At 42.4% G+C, this 23,300-nt stretch overlaps 1 protein-coding gene across 8 annotated transcripts in view; it reads left to right on the forward strand.

Moving 5' to 3' along the window:
* Positions 1-1,398: 1,398 nt before the first annotated feature.
* Positions 1,399-23,300, forward strand: part of IRS1 (insulin receptor substrate 1) — an 84,856-nt gene continuing 62,954 nt past the window's right edge. For 3 of the 8 annotated variants that reach the window (XR_005584812.1, XR_005584815.1, XM_039489181.1), the window contains exon 1: positions 1,525-6,196. Coding sequence is in view for 1 of the 8 variants with exons in the window: in XM_039489181.1 (XP_039345115.1) it covers positions 2,599-6,171 (3,573 nt within the window). In the remaining 7 variants the exon portion in view is untranslated. Of the gene's footprint in view, positions 1,479-1,524; positions 6,197-6,272; positions 6,343-12,692; positions 12,749-20,510; positions 20,609-23,300 lie in introns of those variants that run through there. The other 5 variants (XR_005584813.1, XR_005584816.1, XR_005584814.1 and 2 more) reach the window with 4 other exon arrangements.

Here is a 23,300-nt window from a genome sequence, read left to right on the forward strand (position 1 = left end):
GCATAAAGAACTTTTAAACTATATAGAATATGTAGATTAATTCATGTTCCAATAAATGTATAGAGACCATTAAAAAAACCCAAACCAATCTGGAACCTATAAATATGCACTCTATATTTGGAGTGGAAAAGAGAAAAGATGTTCAAAGATGTTTTAATGAACTATCCTGCAGATGGCAGCATTGAGTAATTTATTTTTTTAGAATTGGATTGCAACACTTCTCGTATCGTCTTTCACCTTACAGTGAAATAAAAGTTACGCATACAGCACATTTCAGTACTGTAAACAGCAAATCATGTTGAATATTCAGTTTAATGTAGCATATAATGATTTCGGGAAATATATTTAACTGCTTGACACCACATTGGAGAAATTCTACAGGAATCTCTACTACACAGTTCTTCTGTAAAATATAATGATAGCATAGCTTTGCATTTCCAGCAATGATAAATCTCCACTCATCAATAAAAGTCTTTATTCAGGGCCCAACTGCGCCGACAAAAGATAAAATCTGTGATTTGTGGCTCCATGCTAACAGGAAACAAAAATAATAAAATCAGTCACTGCTGAGTTTGAACGATAAACACCCCCAAAAATGAAAATCACACAAAAATCTTCTATTGTCAATGTTGCAGTCAAAATCGGTCTCAAAACTATGCATCCTGTGTATGCTTATTCTATTTTCAATTCCCAGCCCCAAACGTGTCTCTTCTTTTAATTTCTCATACCCTTTTGCTATTACTGGTCTTCTTTGGGCTTCTACTATTTAAAACGGTACCGAATGTTCGGATCCAATTTATATGGAAAACATTATGCAACATTAAGTTGCGTTATTTTAATTTTTTGCTCACGGGTATAGTCTCAGCTTAATGTTCTGAGCCGCCCAGAGGACAACAATCTTACTTCGGCAGAGGAAAGTCACTCTGTATTGTTACAGAAATCTCCAGTGCCATAGACATTCGTGAACGGTTTGCGGATGGATTTTATTTGTTTGAGTGGGAAGGGGTTGGAAAAAGGGAGGGGGTTGGGGAGAGGGGGACTTTTCTGTTTTGAATTCAGCGGTTGCATTAACTTCTTTCGATCTTTACCCTCTCTGAAAGGGAAGCCTCAATTGCACTAATATGGTGGAGAGCTGGGATGGATGCGGGGGGAGATGATTTTCAGCACCTTTATGTCTATATTGTAGATCAGGCAGAGGCAGCACTGGAGTTTAGACGCAGCTTGAATGTGGAGGGGGGAGCCTCGTGGTTACAACGCAGCAGCAGCAGCGCCTCGATCAAAGTTGCCACACTGCAGAGATTCACTCACAAGCCCCTAGTTTATAAATAACACGCCAGTGAATGGCGTCTACGCCTTTTTACTACGCTCCACTCCTCAACCTAGCCTGGGCACCTCCCCCCGTGGAGGAGTTGAGGGACAGGCCGCGCTGCCAATAGGAAGGCGGCCCCCCAGGGCGCCGAGCGGCTCAGGGCCCGAAGGTAATTGCAGCCGCAGCGGCGCTGAATGAAAGGAGCGGCGGGCGGGGAGGAGGGGGCGGATTGGAATGCCGCGGCACCAGGCTAGGTTGGAGCCTCCCTCGGCTGCTGCTGGGATGGTCCACGCACTGGCGCCGTCACGTGTTTCTCTCCTTGGAGTGAGACTGAGTCTCGGTGGCGGCTGGAGGGGGCCGGACTCATAAACACAGACACCGCCGCTTGTTTGGGTTTGGGGCGCTCCGAAACTCCGAGAAGCAGCCGGAGGAGGAGAAGTCAGCCAGGCAGCCCCAGACCCGCCTTCAGCCTGGGGCACGGGAGGGGGCTTTGCTGTTGGCCTCGGCGCCTTTCCCGACTGGAATGAGGAGGAGGAGGAAGAGAGGATGTTCCTTCCCCACTTGGGCTGCTTCCCCTCCTGCTGCTGCTGCCTGGTTGCATTTTGTGTTGAAATGGCACTTTCTCTTCCTAACGAGATGGGACTGAATGGGGTCGCCAGCCGCCTCACGCATAAGCAGTAGCAGCAGCCTCGGCGCTGATTTTGGGGCTGGGCTGTGTTTTTTGGGGGGGAGAAGAGGCGTGTGTTTTGGGGTGTAAGCCCCGGACTTTGCAAAACAAACCGTTACCCAGAGGATCTTTAATCTGCTACAGATATTGCGCTCGCTGAGGCGAAGTTGTGAAGGGGAGGGGTGTTTTGGAGCGAAGCAAGGGGGACCCCTTCCTGCTCCTCTCTACAGAGGAATCCGACCCATACGACTGAAAGATGCGTTTCTTCTCCTCCCCGGCGGCGGCTGCTGGGAGAACTAGACTTTCATCTGGACTGACTGAGACTGGACTCTTTATGGATATATTGACCCTCCTGAGGGTGATTTGGGCATAAATAGCCATATAAACGCTGCTGTGGTGCTGGAAGCTGCCTCTGCCACTGAACAGCTGCTCTCGCCCTGCCAGTATCCCCTCCCCCCATCCCCTTTTGGAGAGGGGATTCTGAGCTAGTTTGCTTTTTTATTATGATTGTTGTTGCATAAATTGCATTTTAAGAGGTGTTTTTTTTCCTGCCTTGCTTGGCAGTTTTGGGGGCCTGTGGGCTGATAGCTACGGTAAAAACACCACCACCTCTCCTTCCATCATGGCTAGCCCCACGGATAATAATGAGGGCTTCTTCTCGGATGTCAGGAAGGTGGGTTACTTGCGCAAACCCAAGAGCATGCATAAACGCTTCTTCGTGCTGAGGGCAGCCAGCGAGTCAGGACCTGCCCGGCTGGAGTACTATGAGAATGAGAAGAAATGGAGACATAAGTCAGGAGCCCCCAAGCGTTCCATCCCACTGGAGAGCTGCTTCAACATCAACAAACGGGCAGACTCCAAGAACAAGCACCTGGTGGCCCTCTATACCAAGGACGAGCACTTTGCCATTGCAGCTGACAGCGAGCCTGAGCAGGAGAGCTGGTACCAAGCCTTGCTGCAGTTGCACAATCGGGCCAAGGGCCACCACCACCTCCATCACCGTCACCACCACCACCACAGTGATGTCTCCTTTGGGGGTGGCAGTGCAGGGCTGGGGGAGGCAGGTGACGATAGCTATGGTGAGGTGGTCCCTGGCCCAGCTTTCAAGGAGGTTTGGCAAGTGATCCTGAAACCTAAGGGTCTGGGCCAGACCAAGAACCTGATCGGCATCTACCGCCTGTGCCTGACCAACAAAACCATCAGCTTTGTGAAGCTGAACTCAGATGCAGCTGCTGTGGTACTGCAGCTGCTCAACATCCGCCGCTGTGGCCACTCAGAGAACTTCTTTTTCATAGAGGTTGGGCGTTCAGCGGTGACTGGGCCTGGTGAGTTCTGGATGCAGGTGGATGATTCAGTGGTGGCACAGAACATGCATGAGACCATCCTGGAAGCCATGCGGGCCATGAGTGAGGAATTCCGGCCCCGCAGCAAGAGCCAGTCCTCTTCCAACTGCTCCAATCCCATCTCTGTGCCCCTCCGCAGCAGACACCATGTCAACAACCCCCCACCCAGCCAGGTGGGGCTCAGTCGCAGGTCCAGGACTGAGAGCGTGACTGCTACCTCCCCTGCTGGGGGTGGTGGTGGTGGTGGAGGAGGAGGAACAGGGGGCAAACCCAGCTCTTTCCGAGTCCGAGCCTCTAGTGATGGGGAAGGAACTATGTCCAGGCCTGCCTCTGTGGATGGCAGTCCAGTAAGTCCCAGTGCCAACCGGACCCACTCACATCGGCACCGTGGCAACTCCAGGCTTCACCCTCCTCTCAACCACAGTCGCTCCATCCCAATGCCTTCTTCACGCTGTTCCCCTTCAGCCACCAGCCCAGTCAGCCTGTCATCCAGCAGCACCAGTGGCCATGGCTCCACCTCAGACTGCCTCTTCCCACGCAGGTCGAGTGCTTCGGTATCAGGCTCCCCCAGTGATGGTGGTTTCATCTCCTCTGATGAATATGGCTCCAGCCCCTGCGATTTCCGCAGCTCTTTTCGCAGTGTGACTCCAGACTCTCTTGGTCACACCCCGCCAGCACGGGGGGATGAGGAGCTCAACAACTACATCTGTATGGGGGGCAAGGCTGCCTCGTCCTGCAGCTTGGCCGCTCCCAATGGCCACTTCATCCCTCGCAATTGTCACCCACAGCATCAGCAGTGCCGCTATCCTGGCACCCCATGCTGCCCCCGGAGTGGTGGAGAGGAGGTAACTGACCTGGAGAAGGGCTTCAGGAAGCGGACTCACTCTGCAGGCACCTCACCCACCATCTCCCACCAGAAGACACCCTCACAGTCTTCAGTAGCCTCCATTGAGGAGTACACGGAAATGCTGCCTTCCTACCCTTGTGGTGGCAACCGGCTGCCCTCCTACCGGCACTCTGCCTTTGTGCCCACTCACTCCTATCCTGAGGAGCATTTGGAGATGCACCACTTGGAGGGCAGCCACCACCGGACCAACTCCACCCCACACACTGATGACGGCTACATGCCAATGTCACCTGGGGTGGCCCCTGTGCCCAGCACTGGTGGCACTCCTAAAGGTGGTGACTATATGCCCATGAGCCCCAAGAGCGTGTCAGCCCCACAGCAGATCATCAACCCTGGCAGGGGGGGTCGCCACGCCCAAGCCATGGTGGACTCCAATGGGTACATGATGATGTCCCCTAGTGGCAGCTGTTCGCCTGATGGTGGTCCCGCCGGCTACGGCAAAATGTGGACTAATGGGGCTGGCCACCACCCAAAGCTCTCGGTAGAGAGCAGCGAAGGGAAGCTCCCCTGCAGCGGCGGTGACTACATCAACATGTCCCCAGCCAGCGGCTCCGCCACAAGCACCCCCCCGGACTGCTACTTCGCCAGCTCGGGGCCGCCGGGCCCGGAGGAGGCCTCGGCGCAGGGCCCGGCCGAGCCCCCCCACAAGCCCATCTACTCCTACTTCTCCCTGCCGCGCTCCTTCAAACACGTGCAGCGCAGGGCAGCCGAGGAGAGCGGCCCCCAGCTGCGCATCTCCCTCAGCTCCGGCCGCTTGCTCTACGCCGCGGAGGACTCGTCCTCTTCCACCAGCAGCGACAGCCTCGGGGGAGGCGGGGGCCAGGAGGGCGCCGGAGGTGGCTACCAGGCGCAGCCCCCGCCGCAGCAGCAGCCTACCCGTCAGGCGGCCGCGCAGAGCAGGAGCCGCCTGACCAGACCCACCCGCTTGTCTCTGGACGGTCCCAAGGCCAGCACCCTGCCGCGGGCGCGGGAGCAGCCCCCGCTGCTGCTGCCACCAGAGCCCAAGAGCCCCGGCGAGTACGTGAACATTGAGTTCGGGGCCAGTGACAAGCCGGCGGCCGCGCGGCCCCGAGGGGATGAAGGCTCCGAGTACATGAACATGGAGCTGGGGCCGCCGCGGGCTGCCTGCCAAGCCGGCTTCGCAGCCGTACGGGCGGCAGCTGCGGCCCGGCCAGGCCGAGGAGCTGCTGCCCTCAGCAGCCGGGACTACGTGACTATGGAACAGGGGGGCGGTGTCGGGGGGCCCTGCCCGGGCTGCGCCGACCCCCCGTCCCCCGCCCTCTTGCTCAGCTACGCCGACAGGCGGCCGGGCCGCGCCGTCACGGAAACCCCCCCTGCTACCCCTGCCTCCGCCCAGGCGCAGCCGCCGGCCGAGCTGGCCGCGGCGCCACCGCGCTCCTCCTCCCTGATGGGAGGCCCGGGGGTGAACAGCGCCTTCACCCGCGTCAGCCTCAGCCCCGGCCGCAATCAGAGCGCCAAAGTGATCCGCGCCGACCCGCAGGGGGGCCGCCGGCGGCACAGCTCCGAGACCTTCTCCTCCACCCCCAGCAACGCCCGCGGCACGGCGGGCAGCGGCGGCCTCAACGCGCCCTTGCTCTACGGGGCGGGGGGCGCCGAGGAGGTGAAACGCCACAGCTCGGCCTCCTTCGAGAACGTCTGGCTCCGGCCTGCCGCGGGGGAGTTGGGGGCGGCCGCCAGGAGGGAGCAGCAGCCCCTCGGGGCCGGGGGTGGCTTTGAGAACGGACTCAACTACATCGACCTGGACTTAGTGAAGGATTTTAATCAGCGTCGCCAACACCCCCACCACCCCCAGGAGGGCACCTCTGTGCTGGGGGGGAGGCAGCCTCCGCCCAAAGCCCCGAATCAGCCTTGTGGGAGTAGCCACTCTAGCGACGATTTGAGTGCATATGCCAGCATCAGCTTCCAGAGGCGGGAGGACGTCTAATAGCTGGGCAAGAGCCAGAGAGAAGGTGAGTGCACGGGGAGGGGGGAAAAGGCGTTTAAACGAGTAGAAACGCCCACTTAAAACTGAGCCCAAAAGGCCAGGAAAAATCAGGCACCTAGGTGTTGGAGGTTGTTCAGACCACTGACCTGTGTCCTAAAGGGATAGCTTAAGGTGCGGTCTGTACTGTTCTCTTGTTTTATTGGAACGTTGTTTTTCTACTGTTTCTTTGCACGTTCACATCCTGCTCTCAAATAGAGCCCTTAAAGTGTGTGGAGTGCTTGTTGAGGCGTGGGAAGAAGATCCAGGTTCACTCACTGAGTTAATCTTTAGATAGCTGCAGTTTCAAATATTGCACAATTAAGGGTCTGTGATGGAAAAATAGACCTAAGTATGGTCCCTGCTTAACTGATAACAAAAATAGGTTGGATAAAGTCTGGAACGGTGATTAATCCGTTGAAGCTTATTTCTTATAAAAGAGGTTTCTGTAATTAGATTGGTGTGGTGATTTTTGTAAGCTAGATGATATGTTCTTAGATCTGAAAATATTTTTTCCACGTGGGAAGTGTTTTGGAAAATATTGCGGCCGCATTAAGTCTTAACTCAGAAGTGTTGAACGTTTTGGTTCATTTTGATTTTAAATATGCTGTTGCTTCCGGTAGCAAAATTAGCATTTGACACTGCCTCCTTGAATCATGGATGCTTTTCAGACTTGACACACTGTAAGCTTGTCTAAGCAACCGGGACTGGGGTCTCATGTTTTGTGAACAGTTACGGTGAGGTGGTTCACTCTGTGAAATCTGCTTGAATATTGATGCTGAGACTAAAGTGCTTTTTAGTGGCACTTTTACCTCACTCCTTTAATCTTTAAGAATACATAGTTTAAAAGACCCAGTAAGTGGAGGGAGAGGGTGTGGGGGAGGGGATGTAAAAGAAAGAGGTGTGGTCTATGTTGAACATGGGAGTGGGGATCAGATTCAGAAGCTTCTGCATTCTAAGTTTAGTTGTGGCCAGTTATGATTCCTGTATCGATAGGCAAATGAATTAACCTTTCTAACTCATTTTGCCCATGTGTAAAATGTGTGTATCTACCTCACAGGGTTGCTGTGAGGATTAATTAGGTAATGTTTGCAAAGTGCTTTAAAGGAACTCAATGATAGTGTGTAAAAAACAAAACAAAACACCAAACAAAAACACACACCCCTCCCCACCCCACCCCCAACAACTTTGTGTTTAGACTGATATTGATACTAAATATAATTTAGCAAAGGACAATTTTGTAAGTATCTGCAAACTGCAGAAGAAGCAAATGGTGTAGAATGGACTCTGTGATTATAAACTTAAAATGTTTAAAAATGAACAAGTTAAAAATCTAGGCATAATTTGTCAGCCTGTTGTATTAAGACTGGCATTACAAGGTTTGCCTAGGACAAGGAATACAGTACTTTTGCAACCAATGTGATGGATCTGCCAAATAGAAACTGAATACAGAGTATACACTGAAGAAATACAAATTATTTTTTTTAATAAAACATTTTCTCCACTAAGTATGTATTCCTGTATAATACTGATATTTTATACAACTGCGTTTTGCTCCAAGGTCTCTATTATGAATAGACAACTCCAGTCTAAATGTTAACACCCTTCCTGATCGCTGCAGTTTTTCATGTATTTAACTCATAGCAATCGCAGTACAGTGAACATTTACAACATAATTGGACAAATTCATACTATTTGTTTGACTGTAACTGTGGTTACACAGTTATTCAGTGTATACTTTTATTGCTGCTTTGCTTGATGTAAGTACTAACACCAGTTGGAGTGGATGTGATAGAAGATTTAACAATCATATGTAGGATTTTCCTTTTACCTGAACTGGTGAGCCTAGCGTAGAAGTGTGAATTGCAAATACCTGGAAGAAAAACAATACACCCTTTCCCATATTTGTTACTTTAACGTTGTTCAAATAAGTGATAATTGCAAATGTATTATTAAGGTAGTCTCACTTTATCTCATCGGTATATGCTAGACTAGTCATGCCTTTGGGCAGGACTTAAAATTTGGCCAGGGTATTGCCGCAGTGTCAAGGGGTTGTGTGCCTTTTGCGTATCTTGAAAAAATCTGCTCAACATTGGCTGTTATAGGTTCCTGAAAAATCTGTTTACTACACACGTAGTAGAGTTGTAGAGGCTGGCAGCTAAATGACTTCTCTGCAGATTCCATCTGCATGGCGCATACTCCATTCACACAGATTCTGTGGGTGATCTGGTTGTGCATGCACCATTTCCACAGGGCCAAGGGAGCATGCTCCATCCTAGAACTAAGCTGGACTCCTCCTGAAATTCCTCCTTCTGGCTGCTAGGGCTGCACTGATCTGGCACTAGAAAGAATTGAAGGCAGGAGACTCTCTCACCTGTGCTTTCATTGCTCCCTTTGCTGGTGCCCCAGGCACTGTGAAGGAGAAGGAGGAAGCAACCTGATCAGAATGCAGAGAGAGGGTCAGATGGTTGAGGAGAGGTGTGGGGGCTAGACTGGAGGAGATATACCTGGGTGTGGCTCAGGGAGGAGAAAAGGGGCAGGAATCAGGGCAGGGGATAGAGGTGAGTAGGAGCAGAGAAGGATAGAGACAAGCTTATGCAACCTTTATTTGGCTCCCTTGTTCATATGCATTATGATGAAATCTTTAAGCCCAAAATTTGGCAAGGAGTTATACATATATATATTATAGAATGGAATCATAATATATATTTCATAGGACAGCTTTCATCCCCAAAAGGTTTAAACTACTTGGACAGATTTTATTTATCCAGACCAAAATATTTTGTTGTCTCAGGTTGTCAGATCAGGACGTTGAGCATTTTCCAGCTTCTCATGAGCAGGTGAATAAACGTGCCACCTTGCCACAACCTCTCTCCCTCCCTCTCTCCCCCCAAGCCATGCATGTTATACACATTTAACTATATTGAAATATCTTCCATTGTGCATCTCCCTCAAAAATCAGTTATGCCCACTCTAATAGATTTCCCCCTGAACAAATCACTTTTTTCCAAATCTATTCTATTTCTCTGTCCTCCTTGCCCCCATCCATATTCTTGTCCCCATACCTCTTTGCTGTTGCTGTCCCAAGCCCTGCTGCTTTCCTGAGTTTACAGGAAGGCTCAGACTTTTAGCTGTTTCTCATACCGGAGTCCTCTGCTTCTTTAAATGCCACCCTGTTCCTTGAGTTCCTTTACAGTGGTTCCAGCTGCTCTAATCCTTCCTTCCAAAGAAAGAACTTCTAATGCTCTTGCTACTTGCCCCCCGCTCCCCCTTCTTTCTAGAGAAGGAGCCTGTAGCTCTGTGGTTGCACTTACTAGCAACCTTGATGAGCTGACACAGTCTTTAAGACCTGTGCCAGACAACTGCGTTCCCCCTCCCCCCTTTCCTCTTCTCTTCCTGGGTTATGGGAAAAGAGAGTTCTCGCTTTCTCTCTGTGCTCTTGGTAAGGAACAGTAATCTACTTGTCTATGTACCACTCTTAGTTTTTTCTCTTTTCTGTGTCCTGCCTCTTCTGGAAGCTGTAAACTCTAATATAGTGAAACTGACAAGATACTTGTAAGTTTTGCTTGCTTTCTCTTGGGATTTCTCTGTGCAGAATTAGCTGAGGCAACTACTTCTTCCTGTGCTTCTGGTGTGGTATTGAGGAGCCTCTCACAGTTGGCAACAGTAGAAAGATGAGCAATTGATAGTTGATGTTCTGAGTACTGAGTCACAAAACATTTGAAGTATGAAGTCATGTTGAAATTCTTGTGTAATATATTAAGAAATTTTCAAATACCTTTTTTTTTCCTCCAGCTTGCAGTTAAAAATAGTTTTATAGCTTTCTTCTAAGTTTAATTCATAATTTAAAAATTTTTGTGGACTTAAGGAGTTACTTTAAAAATGTAACACATTTATCTACATGCAATTAAAAAACTGAAGCACTTCCAAAGACAAAAGGTTCAAAAGTCTCTGTACCTCTGGGGAAGCAGTAACTTGAACATCAGCAAGATACAAGTTATACATGCTACAGTATTATTAGACTGAAGAGGGTGTTTCATACTGTATGTGCACATTATTTCCCCCCTCAACTAATCATCTGCTAAAACCTAGCCTGTGTATCACTATGTGCCTGCAGTTTGTTAAATTATTAGTATATTCTGCACTCCTTAAATATTTTTTTCATTATTCAAACTGTAGACCTATTCCTTTAATGTAGTTACTGTAGATACGTGTAACTGTTAGCTTGGACTTCTGACTTACATGGCAGTTTTAGGAAAATTGCTTTCAAGATTTTTCTCTCTGGTTTATAGAGTCCTATAAATTGAGGCTATGTAATCAGAGACCAAGTAGGCGATAAAATAGCATCTCGTGACACACAGGTTTTGTATTCAGTTAGTATTAAAATCATATTTAGGATCATGTTTAAATTAGAAAAACAAGAAATTCAAAGTTAAGGATGACACTCCTTTTTTAGCTGATGATTGTAAGAAGAACATATGTATTCTGGATTGGTTTAAAACATTTAACAGCTGGGATGTAGAGCCCTAAAGAACATATGCAACTAACACCTGTGGAGTTGGAATGTAATCTGACCAAGCTCTTCAGTGTATTCTGTTACTTGTATAACTTAAGGGATGTAGCCTGGTGAACAGCTGAATTTTTGAAAATTTCAATTAGGAACATACAGTTTTATAATGGTTTTGCAAAAATTTTAATACAACCACCGAGGCTAATTGAATTCACATCTGAATATCTTTTTGATAAAGTTGCTGTGACTTTGTGTGTGTGCATGCACATGTAAAGGAAGGGAATTATTTTTTAGTTTTCAAATTCAAATTTCTGTTTTTCATGACATTCAGGTGAAAATATATTTTTTTTCAAAACTAATTAGCTTTTGGACTTAGATTTCATGTACCAAGTTTCATCCTAGAACAAATCTTTTGTATTTGAATTTGGAAATCAAGAGAAGTAGAGCTCAGAATAGAAAAACTGGCAGTCTGTAAGCTTTTGATGCTATGGATAATTTTGAAAAATGTTCACAGTAGAAATCATTACACTTTTTTGTAAATTCATTCATTTATATTTTTCTTTCCTCCTCCTTCATTACTTAGGATAGCTTATTTTGGAAAATAGGTTCTCTTCCTTAGAGTTCCTGCTGCCTATTTATCACAGAATCCCATTCACATTGTTGTGCATCCTATTGTCCTGAGTGAGGGGAGCAGGATTTTTCCACTTGCTCTTTTGTCCTGTACTTTTTGTCATTGCAGTTGAATGCTGTGATTATATAATACACAGAACCCTGTTTGTTAACACTGGACTTTAAGTACAGAATAAGCATGAATGTACATCTTGTTGACATGTAAACATTCTCATAGTAAAAAGAGAATGATATTCGCACTGATTTTTAAATTGCTCTTTTTTTCTTCCAGTTTTTCATTTTACCTTTTTTTTTTTCTTTACACTGTGCTACTACTGAGACTACTATAATAAACCTGCTAGATGAAAAATCTGGATACAGGCTAATTTAATTATTCATATCCTGCATTTATAATTAAATCCCCTCTAAAATATTTAATTTAAAGGGTAGCTCATAAAAAGAAAAGCTCAAATTGCAAAATGATTGTGACTTACTGTTAGAATAAATCTTCTCTTACATTTTATGGCAAGAGTTAAAATACAAATAACAATGTCTACAATTCCAGGTTGTCAGAATGCTGAAAACTGGAACTTGGTCTCTGAAATATAGTCTGAAAGTGTACATCTTCACTAAACTGAATAGCGTTAATTCTGTGTTAAATTGTTCCATGTTTTGGTAAATGAAAGATTTTGATTATAGACAATTATAGCAGTTTGAATATTACAAAATGGTGGCAAAGAGGAGAGTCTTGTGTAACACTTCTTTTGATCTATTTAAATATGGTGGGGAAACTGAATAAAAACAGAGGTGTGAATAGATAAAGGAGATTTAAATAAGCCTGGCACTCTTAACTAAAAGATGACTTGATATGTATTCTCTCTGATTATGCTTGATATATCTAGGTCACATTCTTTGAAGACTGTCATTAGAGATTTAAACTAGAGTAATTGGAAAGTGCTGTTTTCTTCACAATAATACACTACGGGGTTGGGAGGACAGTGAAAAGTTTGTGTGTGTATATGGAACTGTTAATCATATGATATTTGACTAAAAACCTAATATTTTAGTATCTGAATTATATTGATTAAATCTTCTTGCTAGTATACATAATATATATTGAATAGCAAACCTATTGTCTGCTACATTTTAAAATTCTATTGTTGTATGCAGTGTAGTTGTAGCTGTGTCTTTTCCAGAGAGGCAAAGGGGTGAGATAATATCCCTCATTCAGAAATTAGGCACATAAACTCTGCATGCAAAAACTGATCTGCTTAATGCAAGAATGGAAACACCTCTCATTTGCAGAAGTATTGTAGAAATGTCTCAGTCTTTGCAACCAAACTCCAAATATTTCTATTGGTTTCAGAAATTTATTCCTGATGAGTGTCTGCGCATATATCAGAAGCTGGAAAGATACAATCTGAGAGCTCTTAAGACGGCACCCCCAATTTGATTTATGTCTTGTTTGCTTTTATCTAGATTTTTTTTTTCAATTGCTATGTGGGTGAATGTTTCTAAATCATAGGAATTCTGAAATATGCAATCAGCATCACCAGTGGTTTCTTTGAAACAGTGAATTTCAAGAAAAGAAGGGGAAAAAGCTAGCTACCCCCTCAACCTCAGACATCTTCTTGGACTCCAGTTAGAAGCCTGATCTCACATACTCAACAAGAGAGCTGCTCTGTTTAACTCAACTGCTTCTTGCAGCATGGGAGGTAAAAAAAAAAATGAACCAAAAAATGAGGTAGGAATTAGAAGTTCTAATAATCCATTCTCTCAAAGCAATGGGGAAGGGAATTGAGAGAGACACCTGCATCATCAGAAATACTAATATTAACTTAAGATTTTTTTTTTTTTTAAAGTCTGTTGACAGTCTTACTGTATATACTCGTTCATTAGCCCGTTGGTTTATAAGCCAACCCCTCAAGATGGTTAGGTAAAAATAGCAAAACCTGTATGACCCTTTCATAAGCGGACCCTATATCTCAGGGGTTGGCAAACTTGGCTCCTGGACCATTAGGGTAAGCTGCTAGCGGGCCTGGACATTTTGTTTACCTTGAGCGTTCATTGGCATGGAGCCCCTTGGCTCCCAGTGTCCACAGTTCGCTGTTCCCAGCCAATGGGAGCTGCGGGAAGTGGTGCTTCCCGCAGCTCCCACTGGCTGGGAACGGCGAACCACAGCCACAGGGAGCTGAGGGGCTCCATGCTTGCAGTGCTTCATGTAAACAAAACAACAATGTATTAAATATTCAATTCAATGATTCCATAGAGTTTAAAATCATCAAATTTTGGTGTAGATCCATTTATCAGCCAACCCCCGCTCTTTGATGTGTAATTTTTTTACCAAAAATTTTTGGCTTATGAATGAGTATATACAGTATTTTGTTTCTAGCTCTGTAAGAGACATGTCCAGAAACAGCTTTGCAGATCAGCAGTTTTAGCATCTATGGCATGTGTTTTTGGAGAGTCTCCTTTTTTAGTCAATAATAAAAAGGAGTCCTGCATGCTATTGAGCATTTTTTTTTTAAACGTTCATAATCTGTTTCACCGCAAACTTAACCTCCACAACCTTCTCTATTCAGGGAATGAAATAGCCCCCTGCTCTGTTTGTTTGCTTTTGTTTTTTGTTTTGTTTTTCCTTCTTCAGTAAAAAGGTTCCTTATCTTTTGTAGTTCTGCCAGGGCCTGATCTGACTTGCTCTGAAGTCTCTTGGAGTCTTTCCATTGAAGTCAATGGAAGTTGGATTGGGCCCTTAATGACAGTTGGTGTCACCTGAAAAAGGATTTTTGCATGTACTCTCCCTGTCTTCTGCCTCTGCCCCTTTAGAAATGAAATCTGATAGGGGAGTGTCTCAGTGGTTGTGGGTAAGTATTCCTAATACTTACCTAGGGTTTGTTTGTTTCAAAGGGGTAGAATAAGTGACTCATCAGTAATAATTCTCAAGTCAAGCTCTCTCTAGAGAATATGAGAAAATGATGGATTTTGTACTGTGGTAGAATCAGGATGAATTGATCACTTTTTTTTTTAATGAGCAAGTAGGTACCATTGTTTTAAATAATCAGTTTTGCATTTGTATTTCAGTCATATCAACTGCCCTTATGGAATTTCTCATTGGTTGGTAACCATTAAAACATTGATTTGCAATTAAGCATTTACCTCTGCACCAATTTTGGTATTACTTGCTCACCAGGGGGATACACCGTAACTATATGCATCTAAGCAGTTATATAGCTTAAAAATATGTATTCAGATTTGTGACTTACCTTTTTTATTATGTTAGAAATGGTGAATGATGGATTTCTTACTACAATAACTTTTTACTTTCGATTTGTGTCAGGCTGCATTTGGATGGAAATTTTAATTCTATTAAAAATGCACTAAAATAGCATTTTTAAATAGCCTTATTTAACTAGTAAACAATGTTAAATGTTCTGGATGCAGGGTAGTTCTAGCTGTGTCGGTCCCAGGGTATTAGAGAGACAAGGTGGGTGAGGGAATACCTTTTATTGGACCAACTTCTGTTGGTGAGAGACACAAGCTTTCTTAGCGATGGGGTGGATTTCATTTAAATCACTAGTCAGGAAGACTCTCTTTAATCATGAATTTCTACATAAAAGTGCATTCTTGTTGGCTGTTATAACCTTAATACATATTCTTCACAACTCAGAGAGAGATGTAGGTTTCACTTTTAGAAGGTACACACTATACATTTTTAAAGTGATTTATTTTGAAAACTTTTCAGATTAGTTTTACAGCTATATCAGAAGATGAATGAATGATTGTTTGGTTATTTCATTTACCAAAGGTAGTTGAAGCAGATAGTTCACCTCCCAATTTCATAAATATCTCCAATTCAACAGGTTAATCATTAATATTTGGAGGATTTTCTTGCCATGCTGTATTAGGAGGAGAACATCACCAGAAAGACATTTAAATTGTTTTATTTAAGTAAAACAACAACGTTACTTATTCTGTTTTTTTTCTTCAACAGCAAACATATAACATTTTAACAAAACAAGATATGAATTTTTGAATTTAGTTAAACATTAAAGTTTTTTAAAATCTGGTTTGCTTTTGTTAAAATTGTTTTAAACTAAAATAGTTACATGAAATATTTAAAAAAAAAATACAAAAATTAAATCGACTATGTCAGCCAGGTCAACATGAGAAACTTAAAATATTGGCTTCTGCACCTAACTCATTCGTCTTCCCCTTCATTTTTCTGTTTGTTCATAATCTGGAAAAGAAAAACAAGCTTTCCTGCTTTTTCAGGTCCCAAATTATTTCTCAATTTTGAATGAATTAGTCCAAAGGAAGAAAATATTCTTTCCACACTGCCAGAAGAAGCTACTGCTGTTAAAAGTGAGATTATCACTACAACAGTCTCTGAATCCAAGTGCTTAAGTGACTTCCACCAGTACACGGGTGTGACTTTCTTTAAAACGTCATCAGTTAACATATATTTCTTGAATCGTTCTTATTCCCAAACTGGGTGTCTTTTACGGCCTGTGCCATTTTAGGTTTTCCTTTCTAGTGAGAGAATGGTATGGTAGATCTCAAATCAATGAAGGCTACACTCAGAAAGACCTCAAGACTTCTGGAATATGCTGCTCAAACAGTTTGACTTTTTTGTTTCTACTGCCTGTCCCTCCCTTCTCACATTTATCTCCAGAGTTCTCCTTGTCCAGATCTATTCCGCCCCCAACAATCTTCTATTGATTTAACTTTTTGAAACTTTTCACTTTTAGAGAGAGGTAAGGGATTGACTCTGTGTACACAAATGTGCAGAGGGACAATAGTGTTGAGGTCTGTTATTTCTCACCTCTATATATTTATTTTAAAACATTTTTGCTGTTAACAAGCATGTTATCTCTGGAGACACAAATCCACAGTTTGAGAACTGCAAAAGTAAGCATCTCTGATGGTATCTTCTAGACTGAGCACTGAGTCCCATTGGGTAGATAGAAAGATTCACCTAAATAATCTATACAGAAGCCCCTGGAACCCCATAAAATTGGGTCCCTAATCCATGAACTATTGGAACTCATTTACAAAACTTTTCTTAAAAATTATATGAATATATTCTCATACAATAGAATTAGACTTTCTAATCCCTATTCCATGATGAGACATTATAGCTCAAAGATATATCTTTAGATTGATTTTTTCCTCTCAAAGATTTTTTATCAAAAAATCAGATTTAAATAAAATCGGATTTTTTTTTAACTTTTATTTATTTTATTTATTTAAATCATTGAGTTTTATCCATCCTGGTGACAGAGAGTTCTTCCTTACGTCTGGGAAAGGTACTTCCAGTGTCACACCAAAATGCAAGGCAGAACAGATTGCTTAGCGTAAGTAGTTAGCACACGTTGCACAGGACCATTTAAGGCAGAGTGGCCTGATAGCATCTCAGCAGTCATAGGACAAAAAGAGGGCATTAGTAGGTTACAGGTAGTTGTAATAAGCCATAAATCCAGTGTCTCTGAATGGAAGCGGAAGCTCTGTGTGGCTCAAAAGCTCTCTCTAACCAAAAGAAGCTGGTCCAGTAAATGATACTACTTCTCATCCACCTTGTCTCAAATGTACTGGATGAATTTATAAACAGTAAACTTATCAAAACACACTTGTATTTAAAACTGATTCCTTAAACAAAGTAAGTATTGTCTGTAATTAATGAATGGAACTGATTGTTTTTGGTTATCATGTGCTTCAAGATTTTAGTACTAGTAGATGTCATCCTCACACTCCTTATTTTTATTCATAGCTTGGAAGCAGAAAACAAGCCTTCCTGCTTTTTTAGCTCTCCAAGCAGTTTCTCAAATATTTGAATGAACCGGTGATTGAATTGAACTTGCTGAATAAAGTGAAAGAAAGAAAATACTCTCTGCACCTGCACGAGAGAGAGTCTAAAGCTGGTTTAGGACTTTAAAAAACTCTGGATCCAGATGTATAGCCAGTGACTTCAACCAGTTTACTGATCTAACGTTGATAGCAAACACATACTGCTTGAATATGTTTTATTTAATGGCTGTAACAGATTAAGGTAAGGTTAGGCTTGAACATAGATTGTCAATTTCAAATTGATTTTTCAACATTTTTATTTTTAAAAAGAAAAATCTGATTTTTATTTAAGGATGGATTTTTATCCACTTTGTGTAAAATTAAGGTATCCTATTTACATTTCAATTTTTGTGTTTAAATATATTTTTTCTAACTACGTTTTTATAATAGATTAAAATAATTCTGTGTTTAAAAAAAAAAAAAAAAAAGACCATGGCTTTACCGCACAGCACAGCATGGACTGTTATATATAAGATTAGATTATTATAATAGTTTCTTCTGGCCTTTTTTCACAGAATCATTTGTTTTTTGTTTTTTTTAAGAGGTTCCCACGTTCCTTCACAAGCTATTGAACTTAGGCTTTGGCTACACTTACACTTCAAAGTGCTGCCGCGGCAGCGCTTTGAAGCGCTAAGTGTAGTCAAAGCGCGAGCGCTGGGAGAGAGCTCTCCAGCGCTGTCCGTACTCCACCTCCCTGTGGGGAATAACGTACAGCGCTGGGAGCCATGCTCCCAGCGCTGGGGCTTTGACCACACTGGCGCTTTGCAGTGCCGGAGAGGGTGTGTTTTCACACCCTGCTGCAACGCTGCAAATTTGTAAGTGTAGCCAAGCCCTTAGAGACATTCATGAAGCATTCAGGGGTGGATGGTGCCATCTCAGGAATTGCAGAAAGGACAAACATCCTGGTAGAAGGGGAGGAAGAACCAAAAAGCCTTCTCAGTAGGAAAGTTGAGGCATTCCTGAAAAGATTTGAGTGTTTGATTCTATTGGTTCAAGCTTCAGTTTATTCCACTCATGCCTGTTGTGCTGTGTGTAGGTGTCTACAGAAATGTAAATGATCTTCAGAGGCCAAGAATGAGGGCTGTGACCCATCTGCCGTGCTCTGTTTTATGGAGTGTACTCTTTTGTTCATCTCTGATTCTACGGTCAGAATAATACAAATTACATCCAGAGCAATGGCTTCATTTTTGTCAGAGAGGGGATTTTTATGGCTAAAACAATATACAACAGACCAATCTTAGAGCTTTTTTTAGTTGCCTTTCCTTTAAAAGAGGCAACTCTATGGAGAAGAGCCTTATCAATTCTATTTATTTAAATGACTCAAACCAGAGCCTGCTCTAAGGGAAGCTTGTTCAATGAGTCTCCGGCCTACTATCCTGGCAAAAGGGATCAAAACCTGCCGAATGAGAGAATAATCTTCAACTGATTTTAGTTCCTTTCATCCCTAGACAACAGGAAGTAAGCCACAGGGAGCCCCCTTAGGTTTTAAGCAGGTGCCTGAAGGTCAGAAGGCGCATGTGCAGCTCTGCACAATCAGAGGGAGGCCAAGAAAAGTAATTCATGTGTAGGCACAGGTGATGCCCAGTTAGTGGGTCCTGGAAATTACCTATTCAGGTATGCAGAAATACTTCAGCAACTCTTTTCATTCAACTCACCCTGCTCCAAGATAAGCATAACACATCTGGGAAACCTAAACCATCCCCTGAAATAGAGGCCATCCTCCCAGTCCATTTATGCCTTTCAATGTAGGCTTTCACATTAATATTTTACAGGCTGCAGTGTCCATAGAATATTGCAGGTTTTTTTTGGGGGGGGGGAAGAAAATGAAACAAGGTTGGAATAATTTGGTACTGTCTTAATTCTCTCCTTCCCATGTATATGTGTGTCTAGTCTTTAAAGTATGGATTGATTGTTTGCTACTTCACCGCAACGTCCTTTGGACTGATAGGGTGACATTTTATGGAAAAATGAAGTCTTGTCTTATCTGAACCTTTTTCTGTGTTAGCTTCCACCAGTGCAGAGCACCCTATCTTAGGTTAGTTTAAATTGATTGTTTCATCTTTTATTTGTTTTTAGTTTTAGAATTTAACTCTGAGGGTTTCCTTTCATACTGTGGTCAGAATTTATGGAAGTAGCTAAGTGATTGGCCCAGCTGCTTCAGTAGTTGAATAGCATAGATGTGTTCTTCAGCTTGTCATTACAAGAAAACAAATCTTACAGTTGAGTGGTTTTTGTTTTTGTTTTCTTTGAGATGGGGTAGGGAAGGAGGGAAGTGGGTTCACTGCCTGAACCTTGTCTCCACTAATATTTTTTGCACCGAGATGGCTAACAATGTAAAAATACCCCCCCTCTTTTTTTTTTTTTTTTTTTGTAGTGAAGACATAGCCACAGACTCTGAAATGGAACCACCTGGTAAAGGCACAACTCACTTGTACTTTCAGTCTCTGTATCTTGATTTTCATTTTGCTTAGGAGCTGCTTTGTTGAAATGAGATTTTTATCTTCTTTCTCTGATATATAAATAGAACTTTTTCTCTCTGCCTAGTTCACTTTTCCCCTACGAAGTCTGGGCAGAGCTGAATTCTTTCCTTTGTATTCCTGTATGCTCTATTACATATTTTATCGAATGCTCCATTTATTATTTCATGATGTGGATAATTAACAAGGCTGAGTTATAATTCTACAACTATTAATTAAACTGGGCTGATGAATATCTGCTTTTCTTAGAAATAATAGGATGTGTTTGTTTTTAATTGCTAGCATATGTATATATCAAAGCAATAAAAAATTTTAAATATAGGTAAGGGGACATTTTCCAACTTTTAAAAGCACATATTGTGGAAAAAATGAGATTAAAAATCCCCTAGACTCCTAACAAATAGAGAGAAATTTTATCACTTCTGTTATTACAGTTCAAAAACCTCAGAAACAGTAAACACATTTTACCTCCTCTAGTAGTCAACTGTCTTAAGCAGTCTTGTTCCATAACTGCAAAGTTATTTTGAGTAGGCTTATTTTCTTTTTAATAAATTTGTGGGTTTTTTCCTGACTTCACAACAATATTCAAACTTAGCAGAAAAGCAAATTGAAGAAGGCTTTACAAAAAAACTACTTTGTTAGCAAGCAACTTGGTAAAAACTGTAATGAGCAACATTTTAAAGTATCTATTTATTCCAACAGTTTGTCATTATTTATGAAAAATAGTATTTTTTAACTTTCATTGTTTAGGTTTGTAGATAAGTAATGAGCAATTAATAATTTATTAATTTTATATGAAATGAAAACTGATGAGGAAGAAAGAGATGAAAATACATGCCAACCCTTCTGTCCTCCTCTTACAGCTGCTCCTTCTCCCCCCTCCACGATTTAATGAACAAAAGTTAAGAACACATCCTCTGTAATAATCAGCATATACAGTACTAAGTTGTGACTTACACATGTAAGTAATTAAATATTTCAATCTTAAATGGGTTAATATTGCTGTTGGTGGTGTTCTTAATATTTCATTTTGATTATAATTTGAAGCAGTTTAACAGTTCTGTTTTTTGTTGTTTGTTTGTTTTTTTTTAAAGCCACACAAACCCAAGAACCTCTGAACACCTTAAATATTTTTCATCATGCAACTTGATCACATAGCAAGTTGTTACAAGGGAAAAGCGTTTCAGAAGGTGTGCAGACAAGTAGCTAGGGCATGTTGTTTTTCAGGCCTTTGAACTAAGTTAAGAACGTGTTTCAAGATGGAAGAATAAATGGTTGTTTGCTGCCTTTAGCCTCAGGGCTTGAAAATCATGAGGCATGTTATTGTTCCTTCAAAGCCTGTTTTGCATAAGCAAGATTTTGGTTAGAGCTTTGTATTATCAAGGACACAACAATAAAACATTGAACCACCCAGTCTCACTTAATTGGTTGGTGATGTTCAGAAATTACATGCACTTAAGGGCCCTATAAGCTAGGGTACAGCAATAAATGGATTTCAGTTGATCTGTTTGTTAGGAAAAATCCTTCAGAACTAAGGCTTTGTCTATATGGATACATTTCTCGAAATAGTTATATTGCTATAACTATACAGATATAACTCCCTGCATAGACACTCTCATTCTGGAATAAGAGTTCTTTTCTCGGTTTGTTTGTCACTTCCAGAGGAGGATGAGATTTAAAAGGAAAAATATGAAATTCTGTCTTTTGTCCCTGTTTAGCTTGAGATGGATGGCCATAGTACAAGGTGGGCTGAGTTGAAGGGGGCAGGCTAGGTATGGAGAAGTAGATTTGGGAATCATTGGCAGAGAGATGATAGTTGAATCCATGTGAACTAGATGTAGTCATCTAGGGACAAGGTAAGAAAGTGAAAAGGTACAGGTCAAGGACCTAGCTCTATGGAAAGCAAGTGGCAAAAGGAGATGGGAATGAGAAAGTGCCACTATGAGAAATACCAAAAATGGTTGGAAGGGAAAATAGAGGAACCAAGACTGGATAGGACTGGGAAAACCAAGGGAGGATGGTGTACAGGAGGAGTGATCAGCTCTTATTGAAGGCTGCTGGCAAACTGAAAGGTGAGAAGAGGCCCGTGACTTGCCCATGCAGAGGTCCTTAGAAACCACTGTGAGAGCGGTTTGTCAGGAGTGGAAAGGACAGAAGCAAGGATAAGAGGAATCCAAGCAGGGAGTTAGCAGAGGAATTTTGGGCCTAGGAGCCTCTATTTTCAGTGGATGCAAATGGTATTAATGGTTTAGATTAAACATAACGTTACATTCTACATTAAAAGTAGAAATAAATGGAGTACGTGGAGATATTTTAGGAAATAGAATAGTGAAAGGAATTAATGTGTAAAGAATAGTTAAAGAAGAAGACTGTACTGCGGTTACGCAATCAGAAATACTGGTGGTCCTTAAATCTTACCCTTTCTGAGAAAATATTTCTTTGGAGAGAGCCATAAACAGTTTCCGCTCTGTATAGGCCACTTAGTGCTATAAAAAAAATTGCTCATCTTGGGCCAGATGTTGAACTTCTGTGACTCAGCATAGCCCAATTGAAGTCAGTGGAGCTAGGACAACTTTCACCACCCAGGATCTGGCCCTTTAAACTTTCAGTTTTCCATCATTTGCTTTCAGTAAGCCATTACTAAAGCATTCTGTCTGAATGAGTCCCAGTTGAATTTAATTGCAACTATATCATTAATGTTACAAAATGATCTGATTCAGTGTTAAATTTATCTCATAGCCTTGGGTATTTTATATTTTCAGAAAACTGTTCTCTTGAAGATTGACAAGATATTTGCTTTGTTTTGATGCAAGTTTGTTTACTTCTGTGCTTGCTACAGTAACATAAAACAGGTTTTTATTCTCTAGTACTAGCAGATAGATCTAGTGATGCTAATCGCCTTTTACTGATTCAGGTCATATCCTAGCATTTACATTTAGGTTTAAAAAATCAAGAGCAAAACATGATTATTAGTAGTACTGCTGTACACTTATTGTTTAGCAGTAACTGTTAAAACACTAATTAAATAATAGCTTTTGTGTTGAACTCATAATTTTGCTGTGAATAGCTTTTCAATCAGAGATTTTTCTTTTTGGTGATTCATTGCCTCCCCCCCCCCCCCCCCAAAAAAAAAAAAAGCCTTTACAAGCTCATTAGTAGTAGAGTTCATGCTCTGGAGTCTATTTCCAGGTCTATAGATATCTTGTTTTAAATCTATGGATGGTAGAAATTTTTATCATTTAGCTTAATTTTGTGTGACAGACTGCTGTCTCTGATCCTGGTTCAGGAAAATATTTTAAGCATAGTTATCTCATTTCAGGATGGTATGTCATAGATTTTAAGGCCAGAAGGGATTATGATTTTCTGCATAACATAGGCTGTAGAACTTCACTGAGTAATTCCTACATTTAAGCACATATTTAAGTGCTGTCCTGAATGGGTTTGTTTTCCTGAGTCAGTATCTTACTGAACATTTAAGTACCACTTTTTAAAAGAAGGAACGTCTTGCACCATACCTTCTTTGAGATCAGGTGGAACATTTTCTACCACTTACTGTTACTTTCTTCTTCTGATCTGGGTGCCTCTTCTTGCCAATGCCAGAGACACCCCTTCATCAAGCTGACTGTTCCGTTTCCAGGAGAGTTTACCTTTTG

The sequence above is a fragment of the Mauremys reevesii genome, linkage group 9 (genome assembly GCF_016161935.1).
Source record: "Mauremys reevesii isolate NIE-2019 linkage group 9, ASM1616193v1, whole genome shotgun sequence".
NCBI classification, from domain to species: Eukaryota; Metazoa; Chordata; order Testudines; family Geoemydidae; genus Mauremys; species Mauremys reevesii.